Source organism: Herpailurus yagouaroundi, unplaced genomic scaffold (assembly GCF_014898765.1).
Source record: "Herpailurus yagouaroundi ecotype Mexico unplaced genomic scaffold, PumYag 141, whole genome shotgun sequence".
NCBI classification, from domain to species: domain Eukaryota; kingdom Metazoa; phylum Chordata; class Mammalia; order Carnivora; family Felidae; genus Herpailurus; species Herpailurus yagouaroundi.
In genome coordinates this window covers 37,290,358-37,314,650 of record NW_024412396.1, presented here as the reverse complement: position 1 = coordinate 37,314,650, position 24,293 = coordinate 37,290,358, and the positions used below count along the sequence as shown (strand labels likewise).

The following is a 24,293-nucleotide window of genomic DNA, read 5'->3' as shown; positions in this document are numbered from 1 at the left end:
TGTACCTGCTCCCTTCCCTCTAGTGCTTCTGAAACAGCTAAGTTCCTTAAAACTAATGACCAAAAAGCCTTGCCAACTGCCACGACTCTCATTTCTATCAAATCAAAAATTATCGGCATCTTGTGATCTGTAGCTTCTTGGAATCAAGGCAATGCAGCGGTTAGTACACATTCCTCTTGTCAGCTGCTGTGTTAAAGGTTGGAGACCAAAGGGAACAAGGAAATCTAACAGATTCACCTTCAAAGAAAACAGAGTCTAGGTATCTCCATTTGAAGGCACCAATGCCTTATAAGAGGCTTCATGGAAGGCCAGTGACTGCAGGAACTCTCTTATGCTATTAGGACCAAACTATTACATTAAATGTCTGTTCAGGAAGTCACTGTGTGGTCAAGGGGAAGAAGAGGCAGTCAGGTTCCCGCTTCTTAGAGCTCCTTTCTTTCTTGGTCTGAGACCAGGGAGCTACAGAATGGGTGACTGATGGCCTTTCCCATCCTTTATGGGTGTCTCAGATAACGAGTGTCTGTCTAGTTCTCTAGGAGATCCATTCTTGGCACTGAAGAGAAACTTTCTGGGAGAGTGGCAGGAGGCAGATGTTGGATAAAGAACAAAGGAAGATGAGCTTTTCAGAGGCAGCCCACCCAAGAACCTGGGGAGTTTGAACTTGGCTTAGGAGGTTAGCCTCACACACTCAAAGGAGCCTGCATTCCTGGGCTGGCACGGACAGTGCCACCACTTACCCTCCACATACCCCTGCCGGGGCTGGGACCCTGCCACAGCCCCGCTGATTTGAGGCCTTGAGGCCACATTGTGGCGAAGTTCCTCCCACTGACTCACAGGAGACCGCAGCAGTGTGTAGAAATGCGGTGATGAAAGATGATATTCCTGACATTTCTCTTAGCTCTCAGATTTTCCAGCAGATTTCTTTGAGCAGTCTTTCTGTCTTCCAGACTTCGGAGGGATGGCTCAATGTTTCCAAAGTGAGGTAGAAAAGCTCACTTGTGGTTGTAAAATTCTAATACTGCCCTTGTTTTCTCTGTGAGACCCACAACGGGAGCGACTGAACCAGGCCTGGTGGGCATTGATTTGGAGCAAAAGAACCCCTGGGGGCTTTGGAGGAAGTTAATTAGTGGCCAGGGACAAATGGAGTGTGGACAGTTCCTGCTGGCCCAGCCTTGGGCACCTTGTTTTTCTGTTTTAAACCGAACTTTAGTTGTATAGACATATGAATTTTATTTGGCTAAAACTCTGTGGTTGGAATGTCCCCATTAGACCCTATTCTGAAGCTATTTTGAGTTTGAACCCCAGATAAAATATTTCAGACATTCAACAATGAAAGACGTGGGGAGAGGTATCTGTCTCTCTCACTTCCCTTTTCTTAAGTTCTGTGGAACAAAAGTGAAAATGAAAAACTCACTCATCTCCTTCCGTGTACTTTTCACAACTGGTGGTTACTTTTACATCTTTATATATTTACATTAGAGTACATGCTTCTGGTAGGCCAAGTCCTGGCCTATCTTGTTCACAATGATATACTGAGGCACAAAGTAGGTCTCAGTGAGTATTTGTTGCACGAATAAATGAATGACTGGATGCGTGGATAAACAGATGAATGTAGGCTCATAAAGTTATGCCAATAAATGTTTATCACATGTAAATATATTAAAGTATCATGCAAAGGAAATAAAACATGGGATCTGGGAAAGGCAGTTTCCCCCAACGTGTCTTTGAGACTAAGATAGTGACTTATAGAAAAAAAAAAAAAGTATTTAAAAATGGTGAGTAATTGCTTTTCCAATTCATGGACTAGGAGCAAATAGTCTCTGAAAGGAAAGTGTTGGGAGAATCCCCCGCTTACAGAAGGGGGCCCCTCTCAGTTAGTAAAAATATCTTTTCCTTTGGTTCTACCATTTCACAGAAGAAAAAAAAAAGTTGTTACATGTAGACTCCTCTTTGCAGCATGACTGTGCAGTGTATTGTCCAAAATGGGGCCCTGAGGGTGAAAGGTGAAAGGGGGTGCTGGTAAGGAGGTCACAGGACCAAACCAGGACTTCTCTGGGCAAACTGAGACACGTTGGCTGAGTATGTCCTTCACCATGTCGGTTAATCTAAGCCCACTCAAAGCATTTTCTTGAAATCCATCTTCTGATGAAAGTACTTGCTCTTCATTGAATTCTTCTCCTGTTAGGCTCCTTGATGGGTTTTGATCTTGAGAATTCGTTCTCAGAAAGTACAGTATCTTGAGCTTCTCTGGTAAACTGTTAGTTCTAGAGTTAACTCCTTCAACACAGTGTGACACAAGCTACCCTTTCGAGAGTGTGTGTGTCTCAAGTGAGACATTGTGAAAATATCTCCCGCGTGGTAAGCCCTCAACTCTGCCTCTTTCTTCTGATGAAAACAGAACATAAAAATATACAATACCTGCAGTGACTTGTACAAAGTACGGCCGCCCCTCAGACGGACTTGAGAGGGAAAGTGCTTCTTAACGTATTTACTTCCTTCGGTAATGCCACAGCACAAAGATTACACTCAGCCTTCCTGGCCATAAAAGCTTCAGTTTTTCCCATTCTTGCTGCCAAAGCTGAAATGCCAAGAAATGCTGGGAACTGTGATTATACACACTTCATATTTTACATGCTAAAACCCCAGGGAATATGCTGTGGAGAACAGAGTCCTATTTCTTAAATGGCAGGACAGATACTGAACTCCAGCTCTGTGGAGCATGGCTGAGTATTTGCATGGGGAGAAACCAACAAAGACCTCACAGATTTCTTCCAGTCTGTGTGTACCTTCCTGGCATCTGTGGCAGACCTTGGCTAACTTTTCTCATGTATTTCGTTTTTGTTATTTTTTAACTTTCTGAATGACTCAACCAGATTCTTACGGGAAAAAAAAAAAAAAAATCACCACCCCACATACGAGTCAGTCATAAGGCAACTCAGTTACTGCCTTTGACAGGTTTGAACCTGTCTGTTCACAGATGAGGAAACAAAACTCCACTGTTCCTTCGGCCAAAATTATATCCCCTTCCTTAGCGTGGCAGTAAAGCAGCCAGCAGACAGCATTCAGATTTCACGGGTTCCAAAGCTTCCTCCCCAGCTGTAAATTAATTTCACTGCCACGGTGCATTTTTCTCAATTCCGTCCTCAAGTGTAGGAGTTAAAACAAACAAAACCAACCAACCAACCAACCAAAGGTTCTCCTTCCTTCCTCCTTGTCTCCCTTCAAGAACTAACACAAGAGCCACAGGTACCCGGGAAGGGCTCGTGATGACAAGACCTGTACTTCTTTTCAACGTTTTTATTTTTATTTTTGGGACAGAGAGAGACAGAGCATGAACGGGGGAGGGGCAGAGAGAGAGGGAGACACAGAATTGGAAACAGGCTCCAGGCTCTGAGCCATCAGCCCAGAGCCCGACGCGGGGCTCGAACTCACGGACCGCGAGATCGTGACCTGGCTGAAGTCGGACGCTTAACCGACTGCGCCACCCAGGCGCCCCAACAAGACCTGTACTTCTAAAGGGTGAATTTCCTGACTCACTGTCACCTGCCTTCGTCTACTGCGCAGAGCCCCATTTCTTTGTCAAAGAAGTGTTAGAATCCTCACGAGGTGAACGTGGGAGGGGCAGGCTTCTCACTGCTTGGATTAAATGAAGATTTAATACTCACTTCTTGCTTAATTTGCAAGATTTGGATGCCTCCACACGTTCCTCATGTTCTCAGAGAACAGGAGCTCACACAGGATTTCTCCCCTTCCTCCCCGCCAGGGCCGCACATGCTCCAGGGCCTTGCAGAGAAAGGGGTTGAGAGGCTCCTGGTAAAGGAGCGAGCCCCTTGTGCAAGAAAGCGGGCCCCATCCAGTCGGGCTGGAAGTAATGTGCTGCTACTCCTCAGCCCAGTTATAAACGGCAGCTGCTCTCCGTGTAGGGCTAGAAAGCAATTTCTCTCTGTGCCTATGTAACTGCAATAAACTTTTATAAGCCTGTTACATGATCTGAACAAACCAGCACAGTTTCTCCAACAAGAGCAGAATTCTTTGCAGGTTTGAACCCTTACCCACACACCCTTCTTGGAGAAGAAAAGGAGGCTCAGCTGCTACCTCTTTATAGTTTAGAGCTGGCCTTTCCAAAGACTTGGGAAAAACCTCTACTCTTTCAGGGCATCCGACAGTGCCATTTGGCTCTCAAGAGGAAACACTGTTTCAAACACAGAACTTGTGCATGCATAAATCATTTCTGGAAGGACATAGAAGAAATGCGCCTGGGTGGCTCTGTCGGTTGAGGGTCCGACCCTTGATCCTGTCCCAGGTCATGATCTCACAGCGTGGGTTCGAGCCCCACATCTGGCTCTGTGCTGACAGCACTGGAGCCTGCTTCGGATTCTCTCTCTCCCTCCCTCTCTCTCTCTGCCCTTCCCCATTGCTGCTCTCTCTTTCCCTGTCTCTCTCTCAAAATAAATAAACATGGGGAAAAAAAGGCATGGCTAACTGGTTGCCTTGAGAAAAAGAAATTGGGAGGCTGGATTTAGTGTTCACTGTAATCTTTTTAGAATAGCTAAACAGTTCTCTTTTTTATCATATGTACACATTCTCTCATCTAATTAAATTACACTGACATGCCTCTCCATTTTCTCAGATTACACAATACCACGTTGACACCCATCTTCATACCACTTATCTCTCCCGATGAGTATTCCCCGACACAAGTGTTGACTCACTTTGCTAGAAATAAAACAGAAATGAAGAAATAAGAACTATTGCTATGCCTTGCACCAGAAATTGAAGACGAATAAGAAAAGCAAAGCTCTGGCTGCAAGCCCTAACACTGCTGTGACAAAGGAGAGGAAAAGTGTGGGTCTCTTGGCTTTTCGTCGTGTGCCCTCCTGGACAACATCTCCTCCCTTCCGACCATTCCCTCTCCTGCCCTGCTGAGAAGTTTCTCCTCTTCTTTGGTCCACCTCCCACTTTTTTTGCTTATTCCTTTTTAAAAAATTTGCTCTCAAAAATCCCAAAAGTAACACATTCTCACCACAGTGATACAAAAGGAAGATACATGATGAAAAATCATAACTGTCCATCCCCTCCCAAATGGTTTTGTGTCTGTTATTCCACAATGTTCTCCCCACGCAGATCTATGTTCAGATGGCTTTTGCTACTATTTTTTGTACCAAAAAAAACAAGACTTAAATGAGCATACATACCACTTCTTAACTTCTTCCTTTCACTTATTTATCTATTGGGGACAAGCCACCCAGATCAATAAATGTGGATCTAACTCACTCTTTTAATAGCTGCATAATATTCTACAGAATGGGTATGACATAATTTGTTCAATTTGAAATAACTGAAATAATACTGAAATGTATTGGATCTGTCCACCATTTGACTAGGAGTTCCACAGGTACCCCTATCTTGAGGTGTTCCTGTCTTTGCCTCTCTGATCCCCACACCTATGCTCATCCTGTGCCCCACCTTTGGCAATTCACCCTCGAACAAGGCACTGATGACCTGAGTGAAAAGTACCCACCTTTTCAGAGTGAATGGCAGACAGAGACCCCTAACTCTGGGGTTCATGACTATCTTGTCTGTTTTCATGTGCACACAGAGGCTGACGCTATACCAGAAAGGTAGGTAAGGCATTAAATTCCTCTAAGATCTACGTGAAAGGAGACCTTGCACACCCTATTCTAAATCACACTAACAATATGCTTACTACCCCTATATTCAGCAGGAAAAAATTCAATTAAAGCCCACAAATGATCTGGAAGAGGTAATATGAACACCTCTTACCACAACTCATATTAGTTTAACCCATTTCTATCTAAGATACTTCTGGTTTTGTAGAAGAAGAAGAATGTAACAAGTCAACTGGATATTGGTTCAAGGCTATAGAATAAAAAATTACATGTATGGGGGCACCTGGGTGGCTCAGTTGGTTAAACGTCTGACTCCTGATTTCAGCTAAAGTCATGATCTCACGGTATGTGAGATCGAGCCCTGCATCAGGCTCTGTGCTGACAGCATGGAGCCTGTTTGGGATTCTCTCTGTCTGCCTCTCTCTTTCTCTCAAAATAAATAAACATTTTTTAAAAACGTTGTTTAAAAATTACATGGATGGCTTATCATTGCTCAGACATCAGTGACTGTGACAAGAGAGCCAGGATAAACAGTATCATACCACTAATATTTCCTTCTTTGACAAGTAAACTACATTGGAAGATCCAGATGGTCTTCAAAAATCTGAAAGCCTTTTTTATGCAAAATTTGTGTTTTTCCACTTTAGATACAGAAGATACAATGAGACAGTGCTTGAGCCAATATAAAGGTGAAATTTCCAATCATTCTATGTGCCTAAAAGTGGAGGGAATAAGTTACCCTCTGTTTAGAGGTATAGGAAAAAAAGACCACTCAGCAGGTTGTTAGGCATTCGTGCTTTGAAAGAAAAGGGTGTAGGGTGCTTGGGTGGCTCAGTCAGTTGGGGCTTGAACTCCTGAAACATGAGATTATGACCTGAGCCGAAATCAAGAGTTCAAGCCCCAAGTCAGGCTCCACACTGACAACACAGAGACTGCTCGGGATTTTCTCTTTCCCTCTCTCTCTGCCCCTTCCCGCTTCGTGCTCACTTGCTCTCTCTCTCCAAATAAATAAATAAATTGAGAGAGAGAGAGAGAGAGAGAGAGAGAGAGAGAGAGAAGGGTATTATGTAACTTTGAACTCTCTTCCAACCCTGACTCCAGAATTTTAACAGTGGGACATGGGATAGGTAAGTTTTGATGCAAGTATCGAACATGGTGTAGAATGGTGATTTTGTATGTGAAAGAGGTCAGAATGGGTATTCTGGAGGCAGGAGGAGCCGTGCCAAGGAAGGAAGGAGAAGTGAAAGGCCACACAAGCTGCCACCTCCCCATTGTGTGCACCATGCACACACCTCCAGAACCAGATCATTCAGTGATGTCATCCTCTAGGGGGTGGGGAAGGCTGCCCATCAGTTTTCACTCACTTCTCTTTGCAACTAAACCCAGAAATTCATCGATTTTCTGAGGGTCTGAGTGTTTTTGTTAAGTGCTAACAGGGCACCTGCACCGAGCTATATTTCTGCCCAGGAAGTTTGCTAGTAAGTTTAGAAGTTTACTTAACAAGTTAAGTAAAATTACTTTTAAGTAAAATTTGGCATCTGCAAGACAATGGAAAAAAAAATCCCACCTTCAGGCAGATGCTGTAGACTGTCTATCAAAAGGAAAACTCTAACACCATGTTCCACTCAGCTATTTATCTTGCCAGGCTTAAGAACTGGGATCTAGGAGAAGGATTTTTGTCTTAACACATCTGAAAACAACTCCACGACTGACATACATGGCTCAGTGAACCCAAAGAATGGTGATGAAGGCATCTAATCCTTAACTGTTCGCTCACATCAGTCCACTATGTTTTCAGTTCCAGCAGGTGCCACCCTCCTTGGGGCCAAAATCATTTCCAGGTAGATTGTGCACTATTAAGGCAAGCGGCTGCAGAGCATCTTGCTTATTGTAACAGAAAACATTAAAAAAAAAAAAAACTGAACATGTGTGTGAATGAATGACTGTATGGGCTGATGTTTACGTGCCTTTCCTCTGCAATTCACGTTGAAGCCCTGACCTTCCCATGTGATGGTATTTAGAGATGAGGCCTTTGGGAAGTAGTTGGAGTTAGATGAGGCCATGAGGATGGGACCCCCATGACGGGATATGTGCCCTTGTAAGAAGAGACAACTAGAGAGCTTGTCTCTTCTCTCTCTCTTCTGTCATGTAAGGGAACAGCAAGAAGGTGGCCATCTGCAAACTGGGAGGAGAGCCCTCACTGGAAATAAAATTGGCTGCCACCTTGATTTTGGACTTTGCAGCCTCTAGAATGTAAGAAAGAAGATTCTGTTGTTTAAGTCACCTGGCCTATGGTACTTGTTACAGCAGCCTGACCAGCCTAAGACAATGACTAGGACTTCACTAGAACTAGGATTCATGGATTAGGAGTGATCACAGCCTGATGGTCAAGGTTTGACAGAACTTAACTGGTACAACAGCAGGTTACCTATTTCTGACATTATCATGTTGAAAAACTCATGTTAGGGTATATTCAATCTCACATGTGATACCCCTTTGAAAATATCATTTTTAAATATCAAAACAACAATATTTATTCAATACAGAACATTTGAAAACTATTAAAAAGACAACAAAAACACCTACATTATCTTAGATACTCAAACAACCACGGCTGACATACCAATGTTTATCCTCCTAGAACTATTTTCCCTATTGAGAGTAAAACTGACTGAGAGAACAAAGTCTTCCCCTCAGTGGTTTCTTCTGACCACAACCACCACTGTACTCATTGAGACAGTTGATGGGTTGATGGAAATGTTCTATATATACTATATATGTTCTATATATTACTATATATTACTTTGAGTGTTGATTACATATTTGTGTCCACCTGTCAAAATGCATCAAACTGTATAAGACTTAAGTATGGGGAAAGCAAAGTATGGGGAAAAGCAAACTGGAAAGATGACACCAATACCCAACACCAGAAACATGTGCTTTGATATATTTTTCCACGGAATGTTCAAAAAAGCGAGTATTACTGAGCTGAACGGCTTCATGTGCACCCTTGTTAAACCCTAACAACTACCCTCAGATGTGCATTTCTAGGATCTTCATTTTCTCAGTGATGAAGCTGAGGCATAGAGGGATTAAGTAACTTGCTCAAAATTCCACAGCGGGGAAGTTGCAAGGCAAAACTGGAAGCCAAGGCCTTGCAATCCTGGAAAAAAAAAAAGTTGTAACAATGTGCATGCCTTTTGACTCAGCAGTATCTTCAAGGAATGTGGTTCCAGGGAAAGAATTGAAGACTGATCCAAGAGATGTGTACAAGAATATAAACACATCATTTATTGGAATGCCTGGGTGGGTCGGTCGGTTCATTGTCTGACTCTTGATTTAGGGTTAGGCTGTGATTTCGTGTTTGTGAGTTCGAGTCCCATGCTGGGCTGGGCTGCACTCATGGCATGGAGCCTGCTTGGAATTCTCTCTCTCTGCTCCTTCCCCACTCGTGCTGACTTGCGTGCTCTCTCTTAAAATGAATAAATTAATTAAAAAAACCCATGATTATTAATAATACTGAATCAAGTTAAATGGAGTGTAAATTAAGTAGGCCCATGTGATAAACCACCTACATCACTTCTGTCACATCATATTAGCTTGAAAGACAATGTAGACAACTTTCACGGTAGGGGAAAATGGTTATGATATATTAATAAAAATAATCAGGTTGAAAATGTTTACATGTATGACTTCAACTTTGTTTCTTTTTTTAAAAAAATACATTTAAAACCTTTAAGAAAATATGTCAAGAGAAAAATGGTTATCTTTCAGTAGTAGGAATATAGGTTATTCATTTTTATCTTTTATATATTTTCAGCAGTTACTATGTGTTACTTTTATAATTAGAAAGGCAAGAATAAATTTTATTTTAAAAATTTAAAACACGGGGAAAATCATTGCTCTCATTGATGAGTATATACCCCCATGAAGATGATGTGTGTGCGTGTGTGTGTGTGTGTGTGTGTGTGTGCGTGTTTATGAGAGGAAGAGTTTGGTAGAGTCTAGTTTGAAGATAGCCCCTTAATAACTTCAGGGTGTTAGCATTATTCAATAACTTACACCTAACTGTAAAAAAGTGACATCACCAGGCTTTCTCCCTCAGTCATTATGTGCAAAATATATATGGTTGGCTTTAAAAACTTAAAATCAATGTCCAATTTGTAAAAAGACCTTGAAAAAGTTATTACCTTTGCTTTTAGCAGGAAGGCATAAAAATTGAGATCAATAAACACTGAAGTCCTCTGAATACAGCGGACAGATCTAACGTAACTCTGAGAGGGATTAGCACCACCTTAAGCAAAAAGGTATACAACTAGGAGCACCTGGGTGGCTCAATCCGACTTCAGCTCAGCTCATGATCTCGCGGTTTGTGGGTTTGAGCCCCGCATCGGCCTCTGTGCTGACAGCTCAGAGCCTGGAGCCTGCTTCGGATTCTGTGTCTCCCTCTCTCTCTGCCCCCCACCTCTCAAAAATGAATAAACATTAAAAACAATTAAAAAAGTATACAACTTGAATGTGTCACAAGTGCTGTGGCTCCATGCCATCAAGTGTAGAGCCGTGGTTGAAGAATCATCGCAGAGACCAGCACTGTTTTTCCAACTTGTCTACTGCATGGCTCCTTTTTCAAGAACATATGAAGAAACACAAAGTCTTTTCCTATGCAGTAACTTTCATTTGAGAATTACAATTGCAAGGAAGAATTGTGTCCTTATAACCGGTGAAAGAATTATTTATATTATTAACCAAAATGAAAATCCAAATTTAAACATTCTTCAAGAATTAGAATTATCATTTGAAAACTTCTAGTATGGATACTCAGCTGTTCTTTTAAGTAGAGCAATTTCTCAGAAGGCTTTCATTTATGAAAAAGCATGACCTTGAATTCTGAGCAAATCATGGGTTTAGATTAGTGTAATGCTGGTCACAGACAATGGGTTAGACAGGCATGCTCCCTGCCTTCATGAAGTGGCCCGTATGAAGAGACACACGGGCCAGAAAAAGTGTGAGGGGAAGGTATTGCAGGATGTCACAGGAGCAGACAGGATAGGCACCGAACCTAGCTCATGGGTTAGGGGGCAGGGAGTCTAGAAAAGTCTCCCAGTGGAGGTGACACCTAGCTGAGACTGCACAGGTTAGCAGGAGTTAGCCTGGCAGAGAGAACACAAAGCATCCCATGCACTGTTGGTTGAGGAAACTTGGCATCTTCGTGGATTCAAACCTGAGGTAGGACTGTAGAGTTCCCCCACATACTGTGTGACCCTGAACAAGTTATTTTACTTCCCAGAGCCTCAAGTTTCCTTACGTGGAAAGTAGGGATAGTACCATTTACCTTGGAGAGATGTCCCAAGAAGCTGAAATTAACTAAGTAGGACTCCTTACAGAGACATTTACCCTTAGAGATATATGCTAAGTACATGTGGCCATTATTCTGTATCACAGAAACTCCAGCCCACTATTCTCTTTGCCACTCCTTCAGCATGCTCCCCTCCCAAAAGCTTTGTCAGCTTGCCATTCCTTCTGCCCAGAATGTTCTTCCCCCAGATATTCACATAGACCTTGCTTCCTCATGTCCTTAGGTCTCTGCTCATCTGCTTAAATGTCCCACCCTCCCTGAACTTGATCTTCCCCTTACACAGCTTTTTGCTCCATAGAATTCATCGCTCCAACATGCCATATATCCACTTTTTGTTTATCTGACTACCTGTGCTAGAATTTAAGTTCCTTGAGGGTACAGGGTTTTGTCTCATTTGTTTCCAGAGCTTAGCACAGTGCCTGGCACACAGTAGGTTCTTCACACATATGTGTTAAAGAAATGAATAAATACGCCAAGTTTGAGGGGATGCCTTTCTTTAGTCTTCTTTAACTCTCTTGGGACCTGACGTAAAGCTTTGCATTAAGCAGGCATTTCATAAGCATTTGCTGAACTGTACAACTGAACCACTTTTTACAAATGTTCATCTGATACCTAAAGACAAACTGACTGTATTTTTATGGCTTAGCAAATAAATCCAAGATTGTGTTTAATTACAGTGAAGCAGTAAGCTGCTTGCTCTATCAATCTGGTGGGGAGAAGAACAAAACTGGTGGTTTGATTTCATCAGTGAGTGGAATCAATTAACACATTTATCAACTAGTTCCAAATAACCACAGCTCTTGCTGATACAAAAGGTCAAATGCTGATGAGGTATGCCAGGATCAGTATCCTGATTGAATAAGGACAGAAAGTAAAGTACAGAAACAAAATGTTTCAGGGCTGAAATTTCTTTCAGCCATTAATCTGGGTCCTTTGAGAAACCACACTGACCAAACTGTCAGGATATGCACCGCATATGGTCCAAAAAAGTTCTGGAGGGGCGCCTGGGTGGCGCAGTCGGCTAAACGTCCGACTTCAGACAGGTCACGATCTCGCGGTCCGTGAGTTCGAACCCCGCGTCAGGCTCTGGGCTGATGGCTCGGAGCCTGGAGCCTGTTTCTGATTCTGTGTCTCCCTCTCTCTCTGCCCCTCCCCCGTTCATGCTCTGTCTCTCTCTGTCCCAAAAATAAATAAACGTTGAAAAAAAAAAAAAAGTTCTGGAACCTCCCCTCAAATGAAAAACCAAAAATCTGCTTCAGTACTGGAAAAGTTAAGTCCCAAATGAGTTCAATTGCTCCCTCCATACATTACAGAGTTAAAATTTAAACAAAATGCAAAAGTAGAGTGTTCAAATTTTACAATCTGTACCATATGCTCCAGGGTTTCATAAGGAAACTATCTTAAAGATTTACGATTAGTATGTGGTAAGTATAGTAACTATATACAATTTCAAAATATTGTTAAAATGCAAAGAAAATAATTTCGTTTGAAAAGAAAACACAATCAAATTTAGTTTACAATCAAATTTAGTTTACTATAAAAAGATTGGTCTTCAGAAGGTTGATATTTACAAGCTAAAACTCCAATTTCTGTAAAGAATTCCCCATTCCCGAGGAAGCATCTTGAGGATAACTTCAGTTCAAGCCCATGCTACAAAGAAAATCCAAATCAGCTGATAACATGTATGCAAAGAATAACCTTTTTTTAAAAAGTTTATTTATTTAGAGACACAGGGGGTAGGGGAAGAGAGAGAGAGACAGACAGACAGACAGAACCCCAAGCAGGCTCCACACTGACAACCCCTGATGCAGGGCTCCAACTCATAAACCCTGAGAACATGACCAGAGCTGAATCAAGAGTCAGAGGCTTGACTGAGCCACTGGGTACCCCAAAGAATAACCTCTTATATTGACATGGCATGTTTCAAAGAACTTTCACATTTCACTTTCACCTGATTTGAGCTTCAACAATACCCTGCAGAGAAGCCACATCAATGTACAGATGGGCAACCAATCTCAGAGCATTCTGAAACCTGCCCACACCCCCAGAACCAGCATGAAGCAGGGCTGGGTCCAACACCAAGACCTTCTGAAAACCATGCCCAGGATTCTTTCAGTTGAAAGAATATGTAAGTGATCTTCTACTATTCTTTTATAGCATTGTAATTTAAGTGGATTTGCACTTTGGGGGACACTCTAAATGATGCAATATACCAAAAAAAGTTTTTTTTAAGCCCTAGAGCCAAATTTAGGCACATTTCTAATGGGGTCCAGTTTCGTAGGGTTCTGTCCTTGGCTCACAGTTCTACTTAAGACACTCTTGTCTGGTGATCTCATCCAGTCCCCATGCTCTGAACTGATAGCTATGTCCTGATGACTTCTAAATATGTGTTCCAGTCTATCTTTTTCACTGAGCTTCAGACTCATATCCACCTTCCCATTGCACATCTCCACTGGAATGTGTCTCAGGTGCCTGACATACTATGTTTCTACATCTCGTCATCTTCCTCTTCCGTCTAGAAGGCTTCCTGGGCTCATTAGCTGGGCTCCCAGCTAATGGTACCATCGTCTATCCAATCTTCTAACTAAACACCTAGGAATGACTCCACGTTGCTCCCTCATCCCCTGGACCCACCCAGTCACTAAGTCCTGTCCGTTGTACATCTCTTAAACTTATGCCCTTCTCCTCAGCCCAACTAGCATCTTACCCCAGGTCCTCATTATCTTCCTACCTGGAACACTGCAATGGTCACAAATTGAACCTCCCCCTGCTACCTACATGTATGTGTCTGCATGCTCCCTCCCACACATAAATATGAAATATAAATCCACTCATGTCATGCAAGCTGCTGGAGATTCTTCAAAAACTCTTCTTCACCTGCTACAGAAAAACCAAATTCCCTGGCATGGAATTTGTATCTGACACTGTGAGTTTCCTATCAAATAATTATCCTGCCCCTCTTTCCTTAGTAAGAAAACCCTGATTTGTCGCTAGAAAATGGCCGCATAATAACTTCCTAGCCTTCACTACAGCTAACTGCAGTCATGGGACCAAGTTCTGGCAATTTCCTCGGTAAGTATTGTGTGGAATTTCAGGCTCCCTAAAGGGAACTAACTCAGCTGGGAGAAGTACCCTTTGCCCATCTGGAATACAGAGATGATTCCTGAAGCTTTAGCAAACATATTAGACCACAGAGTGACCCTGAAGATGGCTGAACAAAAAAGATAGAAATCTGAGTCCCAAATGACTCCATGGAGCTTTCATGAGCTGGACTGCCCACTTCCAGACTTTTTACAGGAGAGAGAAATACATTTCTATCTGGCTTAAGCCACCATCATATTCCATTTCCTATTACAGGCAATGGCCCCAAATCCTAAGTGATAGAGAATTCAAACATCTCAAGAATGTTAAGCCTTTCATAGCTTCATTTCTGCCAAACCCTCTAGCCTTATCTTCCACCATAGCTCAAACTGTAAGTTCCAAAATTCTTGTAGTTTTCCACTCTACACACACACTCACCAGGAGCTTTCATACTTCTCAACTTTTGCTCAAGCCTGCCCCCTACCTAAACACCCTCCTTATTTTTGTTCAGGTTTTAACTTTTCATCACTTCCTACAGAAAGTCTGTCTAAACCTCCATGTTAGGCTAAGTGGCCAGTCTCTTTGCTCCCATAATATGCTGGGAATACTCCAATTTTGGAATCCATCTGCCATTATGTATTTATGGGCCATCTCTCCCAACCCACAGATAGAGCCTCAAAGGGCAGACACCACATCTATTCATTTTGTATTTATATCTCCTAATAAAAGTAGGAGCTCAGGAAATATATTCTGAGGTCAACTGCATTTTCCTCACTGAAATGGAGTGAACAGTATCGAATGCCTCCAAATGTGATGATTAGCTCTCCGTGTCAGTAGTAAGTTAAAGATTGAAACAAAATGGTAATTTCTTTCCCCCTGAGATGGAAAATAAATTACAGGTGAACCATCTTAAGAAAACATCCATTCTGAGAAGCAATCTACTGTTTGGATGTTTCAGACCTGAATTTCCTCATGTATAAAAGAGAACTTGGCACTAGGCAATCTTGGAGGCCTCATCTGGCTCTAATATTTTTATAATTCCATTGTTGAACATAAACACATAGAACCGGACACAAGGAGCCCACTGTGAATGGATCGCTCCTCCAGCAATTGGCAGCATGACCAGCCTTACCTAACTTTTAAATAAATTACTTACAAAGAGTGTCTAATAAAATCGTGAAGTCATCAGATGACAGTGAACGCTCTAGGGTAATGAAATGCCTATTGTGGGAGAATATGCCTCCTAGACTCCAAACACACTGGCCACTTATAGAGCCCTTGAACTTGCCATGCTTCTTCCTGATGTCTGGAACTTGCATTTGCTATTCCTTCTGTTTTAAATGGTATTTCCATCCCTCTTCACTGGTCACCTCAGCTCAAGAGTGACTTCCTTAGAAAACTCTTCTGTCTCTCCCTGACCAGCCTGAATCACTGTATTAAAAGTTCTCACTCATTGCAGTGCATTCCTGTTCTTCGTGGCACTGGTCACAGTTGTGATTTTCTACTAGTATGGCCATCTGATTGATGTCTTTCTCCCTCACTATACCATACTCTCCATAAGGGAATATTTTGTTTTTGCTCATTATTATGCTTGTATCCTTGGCAGAAAGTCGATGCTCAATAAACACCTGCTAAATATCTCCAAAGGCTGTGTGAGGGAGGAGAAAAGTAGACAAGTTTCATTGGGGGGGAATGTCCAGCTATTCTAATAAGCTGGAAATCCTTTGAGCTCTCCATCACATCTTTGAAAGGGGACCGTGAAGTCACTTTCTGGTGACCGTGGAAGGCACTGAATGAGGCCTCCATTTGACAGAGCAATCATGACAAGCTAAGAGAAGAGGCAGGAATGTGACTACATAGTTTGGAGTTTTAGTAACAATTCTAAGAAGGGTTCATAGTCAAAATCTGTATTGAGAGTCCCATGGTTGGCACATCCTGAAGAAACAAGGACTCTCATGAAAATGACAAATGACAATTTGTAGTTTTCCTTGCAACAAACAGATCAAGAAAGACTAGACCTACTTCTCGGAGCAGAAGGAATGATGTTATCCAATGACAAAGGGAACACAGAGCTTCTAAATTTGGTTTTCATCTTTATCTACAGAGAAGTTTTTTCTCACTAGAATGAGTACAATAAATATAAATATGGAAATGAATTCCAATACAGGTGAGGTAACAGTAAGGGCCCAAAATTCCAGACTCAAATGAAAGACATTTGAGGACCTTGAAATTCTGTCAATAAGAAACACTTAGGAGTGAGAAGGTCCCAGGAGATGGGAATCTAACAAATGTTACAAGATTTTCAAGAGGGGGGAAGAGGTAGATATCAGAGAACAATGACTCAAGCAGGTGACCTTCATTACTGACCCAAATACAAATTGATTTGGAAACAGATTAACTGAATTCTTAGACACAGAAGCAATGCTCACAGTGGAGGGCTCCCCAAGCAAAACTATGCTTAGCTAATTTCAAATCACACAGGTATGTGAAGTCAGCAAGGTACCTGACAGTCCCCTATGATATCCTTGAGAAACAAGAGTCAGATGCTATTAGAGACTAATATTCACACAGAACTGTTTTCAAAGACTAGCTTAACAGACCTTATCTTGGAGGGAGATTGTTAATCTTCCCCAATTCTGAATTTTAAAAAAAGTCAAATTAGGTAGAGACTGTTCTCTCGATTTGAGGAGAAATCAAAGTTGATTTTCCTTAAAAGTTAATGTGCTACATGTTAAAAGACATTATTTCAGGTCTGGCAGTCAGCCTCTGTGGGTCAGTTCCACACCTGGACAATGGGACAGGACAGCAAATTTCCATGGTAAGCACTTGGGGCATTAGGAGTAAACACTGATTACCAGGCACACAGCAAGCCAAGAACTGCATAGGGTACAGGGTGGTCTGACTCATGGGTTCACAGTGTGTATTAAAATGCACTGTGTTCAGGTGTTAAGACAGTAAGGAGGAATCAAAAGTTAAATTGTGCCCTTCCATAAAGGTTTCTCACTAAACATATTTTAGATACATCCTATGCTTTGTCAAAAACAGCAACTCCAATGTGTGCTGGCTGGCTTTAAGAGTTTGGGGTTGAAATGTCAAGGGCGCCTGAGTTTCCCTTTAAAATAGGTTATGAAACATGATTGAAAATGGGGCTTGTAATGCTGGAGGGCAGGTAAATGGGATGTGTGCCCTTTTGTCTTCCTAACTTTTCTGTAGGACTTGACTCTGAAAAAAAGTCAATGGCCTTGTAAATTATTCATGAGCTCTATCTGGGCTCCCAATGAGCCAACAAGCCCAGGACAAAGGAATGAATAGTCTTTTTTTCCCTTTAGCAAAGTGGCTCATTGACTGCTTACTTCCCAGCCCTTTCTTCTTGGTCTCTGGGCCGTGGCAGCCCCAGACCTTCTAACCAAAGGCGAAGGCACAACCCCTGTTCTTGCTGTATCTCCAGGGAACTGGACTTCTGTTCCTCCAAGAAATGCAAGTGAACACGTCTGAAAATCAGGGTCAAGCGGAAAAGCACAGAAATGTAACTGGCCTTTCTCCTCTCACACAAGACACAGTTGGCTAAGAGACAGAAGAAAGTCAAGTCATAGGGAGCCTATGGTACTACCTTCCAAAGTCCTATTGGCAATGATTTGCAACACACTGAAAAATAAAAACCTTTCCTAACAATAAACAACAGCCCCTCTACAGGCATCTCTCAGAGATATTTACAGGTTCAGTTCCAGAATGAACTGTCTGAAATGAGTCAATACATTTTTTGGTTTCCCAGTGCATATAAAAGTTATGTTTACACTGTAATCTATTAAAATTGTGGGATAGCATTATGTCTAAAAAACAATCTTAATTTTAAAATATGTTCTTGATGGAGTGACTGGGTGGCTCAGTCAGTTAAGTGTGTGACTCCTGATTTCGGTTCAGGTCATGATCTCATGGTTTTGTGAGTTCCAGCCCTGCGCTGGGTTCTGCACCGACTGCAGGGAACCTGCTTGGGATTCTCCCTCTCTCTCTCTCTGCCCCTCCCTGTTCCCACTCTCTCTCTTTCAAAATAGATACATAAATTTTAAAAAATAAAATAACATAAAAGTATGATATGTTTAAAAAATACCTTATTGCTAAAAAATGCTAACCATCGTCTGAGCTTTGAGGAAGTTGTAATGTTTTTGCTGGTGGGCAGTCTCACCTCCATGTTGATGGCTGTTGACTCATCAGAGTAGTGGTTGCTGATGGCTTAGGTGGCTGTGAAAATTTCTTAAAATAAGGTAACAACGGAGTTTGCCACGTTGATTAATTTTTTTTTCATGAACAATTTCTCTGTCGCATGTGATGCTATTTGATAGCATTTCACCCACAACACGGCTTCTTCCAAAATTGGGGTCAAACTTGTCAAACCCTACCACTGCTGTATCAACTAAGTTTATAGTATATTCTAAATGCTTTGCTGTCATTTCAATAATCTTCACAGCATCTTCACCAGGAGTAGATTCCATCTCAAAAAACCACTTTGTTTGCTCAGCCATAATAAACAACTCCTCATCCATCCAAGTTTTATTACCAGATTGCAGCAATTCAGTCCCCTCTTCAGGGTCCACTTCTAATTTTAGTTCTCATGCTATTTCCACCACATCTGCAGTGACTTCCTCTATGAAGTCTCCAAGCCTCGAAGTCATCCATGAGGGTTGGAATCCACTCCTTCCAAACTCCTGTTCATGTTGATATTTTGACCTCTTCCCATGAATCAAGAATGTTCTTAATTGCATCTAGAATGGTGAATCCTTTCCAGAAGGTTTCCAATTTACTTTGCCCAGATCCATTAGAGGAATCACTAGCTAGCAGCTATGGCCTTATGGAATGTATTTTTTAATAATAAGAATTGAAAGTCAAAATGACCTTGATCCATGGGATACAGAACGGATGCCGTGTTATCAGACATGCAAACAACATTCATCTCCTCGTCCCTCTCCACCAGAGCTCCTGGGTGACCAGGTACATTGCCAGAGCAGTACTATTTTGAAAGGAACCTTTTTCTCTGAGCAGCAGGTCTCAAAAGTGGGTTTAAAATATTCAGTAAACCATGTTGTAAACAGATGTGCTGTCATCCAGGCTCTATTATTCCATTTATAGAACACAGGCACAGTAGATTTAACATAATTCTTAAAGGTCTGAGGATTTTTGGAATAGTCAATGAGCACTGGCTTCAACTTAAAGTCATCAGTTGCACTGGCTCCTAACAAAGCCTGTCCTTTGAGGCTTTGAGGCCAGGCATGCGCTTCTCCTCTTTAGCAATGAAAGTCCTAGATAATATCTTTTTCCCATGTGAGGCTGTTTCATCTCCATTGAAAATCTGTGCTCTCGTGTAGCCACCTTCATTAATTATCTTAACTAGAGCTTCTGGATAACTCACTACATCTTCTACATCAGCACTTGGGGCTTCACCTTGTACTTTGATGTCTATGGAGATGGCTTCTTTCCCTTAACCTCATGAACCACCCTCTGCTAGCTTCAAATTCCTCTTCTGCAGCTTCCTCAGCTCTGTCAGCCTTCACAGGATTGAAGAGAGTGAGGCCCTTGCTCTGGGTCAGGCTTTGGCTTAAGGGAATGTTGTTGCTGTCTGATCTACCCAGACCACTCACATTTTCTCAGTATCGGCATTAAGGCTGTTTTGGTTACCATTCGTGTGTTCACTGGACTAGCACTTTTCATTTCCTTCAACAACTTTTCCTCTGAATTCACAAGTTGGCTAACCGGTGCAAGAGGCCTAGCTTTCACCCCATCTTGGCTTTCAACGTTCCTTCCTCAGTAAGCGTGATCGTTTCTACCTTGTGATTTAAAGTGAGAGACATGTGATTCTTCTTTTCACTTGAACACCGAGAAGCCACAGTTAATCACTGGACTAACTTTAATATTGTTGTGTCTCAGGGAATAGGGAGGTCCGAGGAGAGAGACAGGGATGGTGGAGGGGTTGGTCAATGGAGCAGTCAGAAACACATACAACATTTGTGGATCAAGTTTGCCATCTCATATGGGTGCAGTTCATGGAGCCCCAAAACAACTAGAATAGTAACATCAAAGGTCACTGATCACCATAAAAAATACAATAATGAAAAAGTGTGAAATGTTCTGAGGATTACCAAAATGTGACACAGAGACACAACGTGAGCAAATATTATTGAAAAAAAGGCACCGGTAGGCTTGCTCCACACAGGGTTGCCACAAACCACACACACACATATATATATATATGATAAAACTGTGATATAGATAGATAGTTATCCACTATATCCACAGTTATCTGTGGAGTACAATAAAGCAAAAGCAAAGCACTATAAAACAAGGTATACCTGTATCTGGATAGGTCAGAGGCAGCATCCATGATATCATTTTGGCTCCCATAAAGGCCATCCTAGGACATGTATGATAAATGAGGCTGTCTCATGCACCCAAGTTTCTCCCTGTGCTCTCTGGATGGATCAAATTCATACCCTGTACGACCCAATTGTGCCCTTTACTGTGTGTGAATTCCAAGGACTTGGTTTTCAAAGGCTTATCCTTAAGACTCTGCTCTCAGGCCAGTAACCTGAATGGAATTAAATTATCCTGTGAAATAAATCCACAGGATAAAAATAGCTTTTGAATCTATCCTAATTAAATGTGTTCCCTTCAAAGTCAACCATATCAGTTGGAGCCTGCATATGGGATTCGAGTTGAAGAGTAAATTAAAATAAGTTCTCAAAACTGAACCACAGATGCCAAGAATTTAAATAAAACTTCTCAAGATGTGGGCTGATACAGCTTCACAGAAACGACATCAGGCTATAGTGTCCATCCTCCATAGTTGAAGACAAATGAAACAAGTAGACTGAGAGGCGGTCACATCCCACACAGGAGAGCAAGTCTGTCGGCCTCATGCCAGTGTGATGTGGTCCGCAAGTAAAGCCTCTAAGGGTTCGAGAAAATGAGTTTTGACAACTGTGCTATTCTCCACTGCTTCCATCTGAATGTTTGTGTCCCTGACCATCCTTCTCCCCACGCCGACCCAAATTCATACGCTGAAATCCTCACCCCCAAAGGTGATGGTATTTGCGGGGCCTTTGAGAGGTGTTTAGGTCATGTGGGCGGAACCCTCAGGAATGAGGTTAGTGACTTTATAAAAGAGGCTCCAGGGAGTTCGCTTAACCCCTTCTGCCATGTGAGGACATAGAGAAAAGCTAGCTGTCACCAGACACTGAATCTGCTGCCACCTTGATCTTGGACCTCCAGCCTCCAGAACTGTGAGAAATGAATTTCTGTTGTTTAAAAGCCACCCGGCCTGTGGTAGTTTGTGAAAGGAGCCCAGAAGAATGAAGACACATGCTCTGCCTCCTTTTCACGAATTAAAGTCGCTCTATCACCAGAAGGGGAATAAGAAGTCCCCTCTTTAGTGGTAGAGTGTTCAAGTCTCTCCTGAGGAGGCAGTGTGGCCCAGTGGCTAATGGTATAATTTGAATTGTGGCTTTACTACCAGTTAACAGTGTGGTTGCTAAGCCTTTCTAAGACTCGGTTATTCACCTAAATAACACTAATAAGATTGTTATATAATAATAGTGCTGGAAGGATGAGGGCAGAAATTCAGGTAAAGACTGACTGTCACAAATGCTCCACGTAGCTCTTGTTGCCATCATTGGTATTAGTCTTTGGATTTACCGAAGTCCCTGTCAAGTTGGGAAGTCATAATTCTTAACAAATGTGGGGAAGACCCTCTCTGGGATGACAGAGAGCAGATGGATGGATAAGCCACAGAAAGGAGAACAAGAGCAGAGCTCGTGGCCCAGAGTCTGATGCTACCTACCATCAGGAAGATCTCTGAACTCCCTCCGCCACCAGCAACCCCCTCCAATCATGCACTGGGCGGAATTCTGAGACAGGAAAATTCCCATGCTGGAGGCTCCGGGAGAACAGAGAGCCTGATCAAGGAAGCTCAAAGCACAGGCCATCTACAGCAACCTGTGGCACCTGCGCAGCTGAAGAATGAGTGGAGATTCCTGATTCTGTTCAAGCGGAAGACTCCCACTGCTGGTATCCGGCCTGGCTCCAAGCTCTTTGCCCACTTCTCTGCCCCACAGCTGAGGCTGAGACAAGGGCCGCATCTAGTTGAGGCTTTAGGGCTCTGCCCTGAGAATTAACATTTCTGTATCGTGCCTGTTATACTTCCTTTGCTTTCTCTCTTCTTTCTGGCATCGTCGATCCATCCTGATGAATTCTTTCCTAGCCTCACTCCTCTCTTCCTGTTTTGACTCTAAGATATTTAAGGATATTCAGTTTTTAAAGTTCTTTCACACTTGCACAGTGATGTCAATACTGTTCGGAGCCCCCAAAAGGAACAGTGTTAGCAAGGCTAATAAATTGCCAGTTGAAATCAGGAAATTCTTTTACTTTGACATTCATGCTCCTACGATAAAAATGATTTTTTCTCAAAAGGAAACAATTGCATCTCAAGAGAAAGAAGAGTTTATATGGCAACTAAGCTACAAAGTTGTGTAAAGAGGAGGAAAACACTGACCACAGGGAAAAAATTTAAAAATAAACATCGTCTTACACACTCACTGTTACATTTCCCATCTTACCCAATCTTGCGTCTGAACAAAGTTTCATCTCCCATCCCTTTGCATTTTGAGATCTAACAGCGGCAACCAGATTTTAAGCCCCAAGTATATTATCATCAGAAAATTGTGTGCCATGACGCGGAGTCAACATTCAGGAGGGGCTACAAATGATAAATATCATCAAGCAGGACACTGCTCATCAACAGTTCACCTTTTGGTTGCTTGACTGGCGAGCTGTAACCCCAACTGACCGAGATTCTTATCACAGTAATTTAGGGCAACAGTCAGCCACACTCTTCAGTGTAGGTATGGATCCTTAAAATGGAATGGAGTGTTTCCAACGTTAACACAGAAAAAGAGAGCAACAATGTGTTCAGCACCTTGCAAGGGCTGGCTCTATGAATTCAGGAATAATCTCAGTGCAGCAGTTCAAGCCGATTTTATGAACACCACATGGGGGCAATTCTGGTTTGCAGGCAATGTGTAACACTAGGTTATTTATTCTAAGGGACACATACCTTTGTAAATTTAATTCTAAAAAGATTTCAACTGATTAACAGGAAAAACAGAAGGGTGGATGAAGCCAGGAGGGCAAACAGCGGATGAATTAGGAGATAGGTTACCAGCGACCAAAACTCACCTGTAGATGATCCCTTTCTCGTGTAGGAACATGAGCGCCGAAATGATTTCTGCAGCATAGAAACGAGCTCGTGCTTCATCAAAACGACGAGACTTTTGAATGTGAAACATCAAGTCGCCCCCATTCACAAACTCCATCACGAAGAACAGGCGATCCTGGATACAAACACAAGAGAGGATCCAACGTGGTGTAACCATTAGCCTAGAATCTGGTCAGCATCATGTTACCTTGGGGCGGGGGCGTGGGGAGAAGAGGTCGTCAAGTGGAGGTACTCAGTGGAATATCCTGATGGGGTCAGTGCAAAGCATGAGGGTGTTTGTGGGGGCCGTGGGGGGGCACGTAACACCTGGATCTCCTCTAAGTAATTCCACACAGCCTTGATCTCCGCATTAAACAAAAAGTAGGAAAGTCTCAGGAGCCTTTGGTTCTAGTAGCAGCTCTGCACTTAAACGCCACGTAACGTTGAGTTTAATTTGTTTTGGACGTCAGACGTTAGCAAAGTGAGGATGAGGGCAGGATCCCTAGCCCACTCATGGGGTTTCAGAATGTGGAGGAGAGCAACATAAATGGAAAGGCACATGCCGCTCCTCTGGAACATGCAGGGTTAATTGCAGAATGCAAGGGACACCTACCAGGTCCTCACACTTGGGTAGGGAACACTCACAGAAAGAGGAAAACATTTTAGACAAGCCTGTCAAACAGCAGTCTAACGACAGCCTCAGAGTAGCCTCAGTGTTAGAAATTCCATTCGGGCCATGAGGAAATTCCCGAGTTAGGAGTGGAAAGGTGCAGACTGGTGGGATGCTGGCTCCACTTGGAAGGAGCTCTCAACCTCACAGAGGAAAGGGCTCTCACGGTTCCCCATGCAAGTGCACTAAGTACTGAGCATGTGGTGTGAACACAGTGCCTTGATTAAGACTTTAATAAAAGGAACGTGAAGTCTCAATGAAAAAGCGATGTCTGTAAGACTGACAGTATCAAGTGCTTTGTTTCAGGAACCTCTG

At 42.5% G+C, this 24,293-nt stretch overlaps 1 protein-coding gene across 1 annotated transcript in view; it reads right to left on the bottom strand.

Annotated features, from left to right (window-relative positions):
- Positions 1-24,293, bottom strand: part of PRKCH (protein kinase C eta) — a 234,702-nt gene that overhangs the window by 50,131 nt on the left and 160,278 nt on the right. Inside the window, exon 10 of the mRNA XM_040477332.1 lies at positions 23,290-23,444. Within this exon, the coding sequence (XP_040333266.1) occupies positions 23,290-23,444 (155 nt within the window). The remainder of the gene's footprint in view (positions 1-23,289; positions 23,445-24,293) is intronic.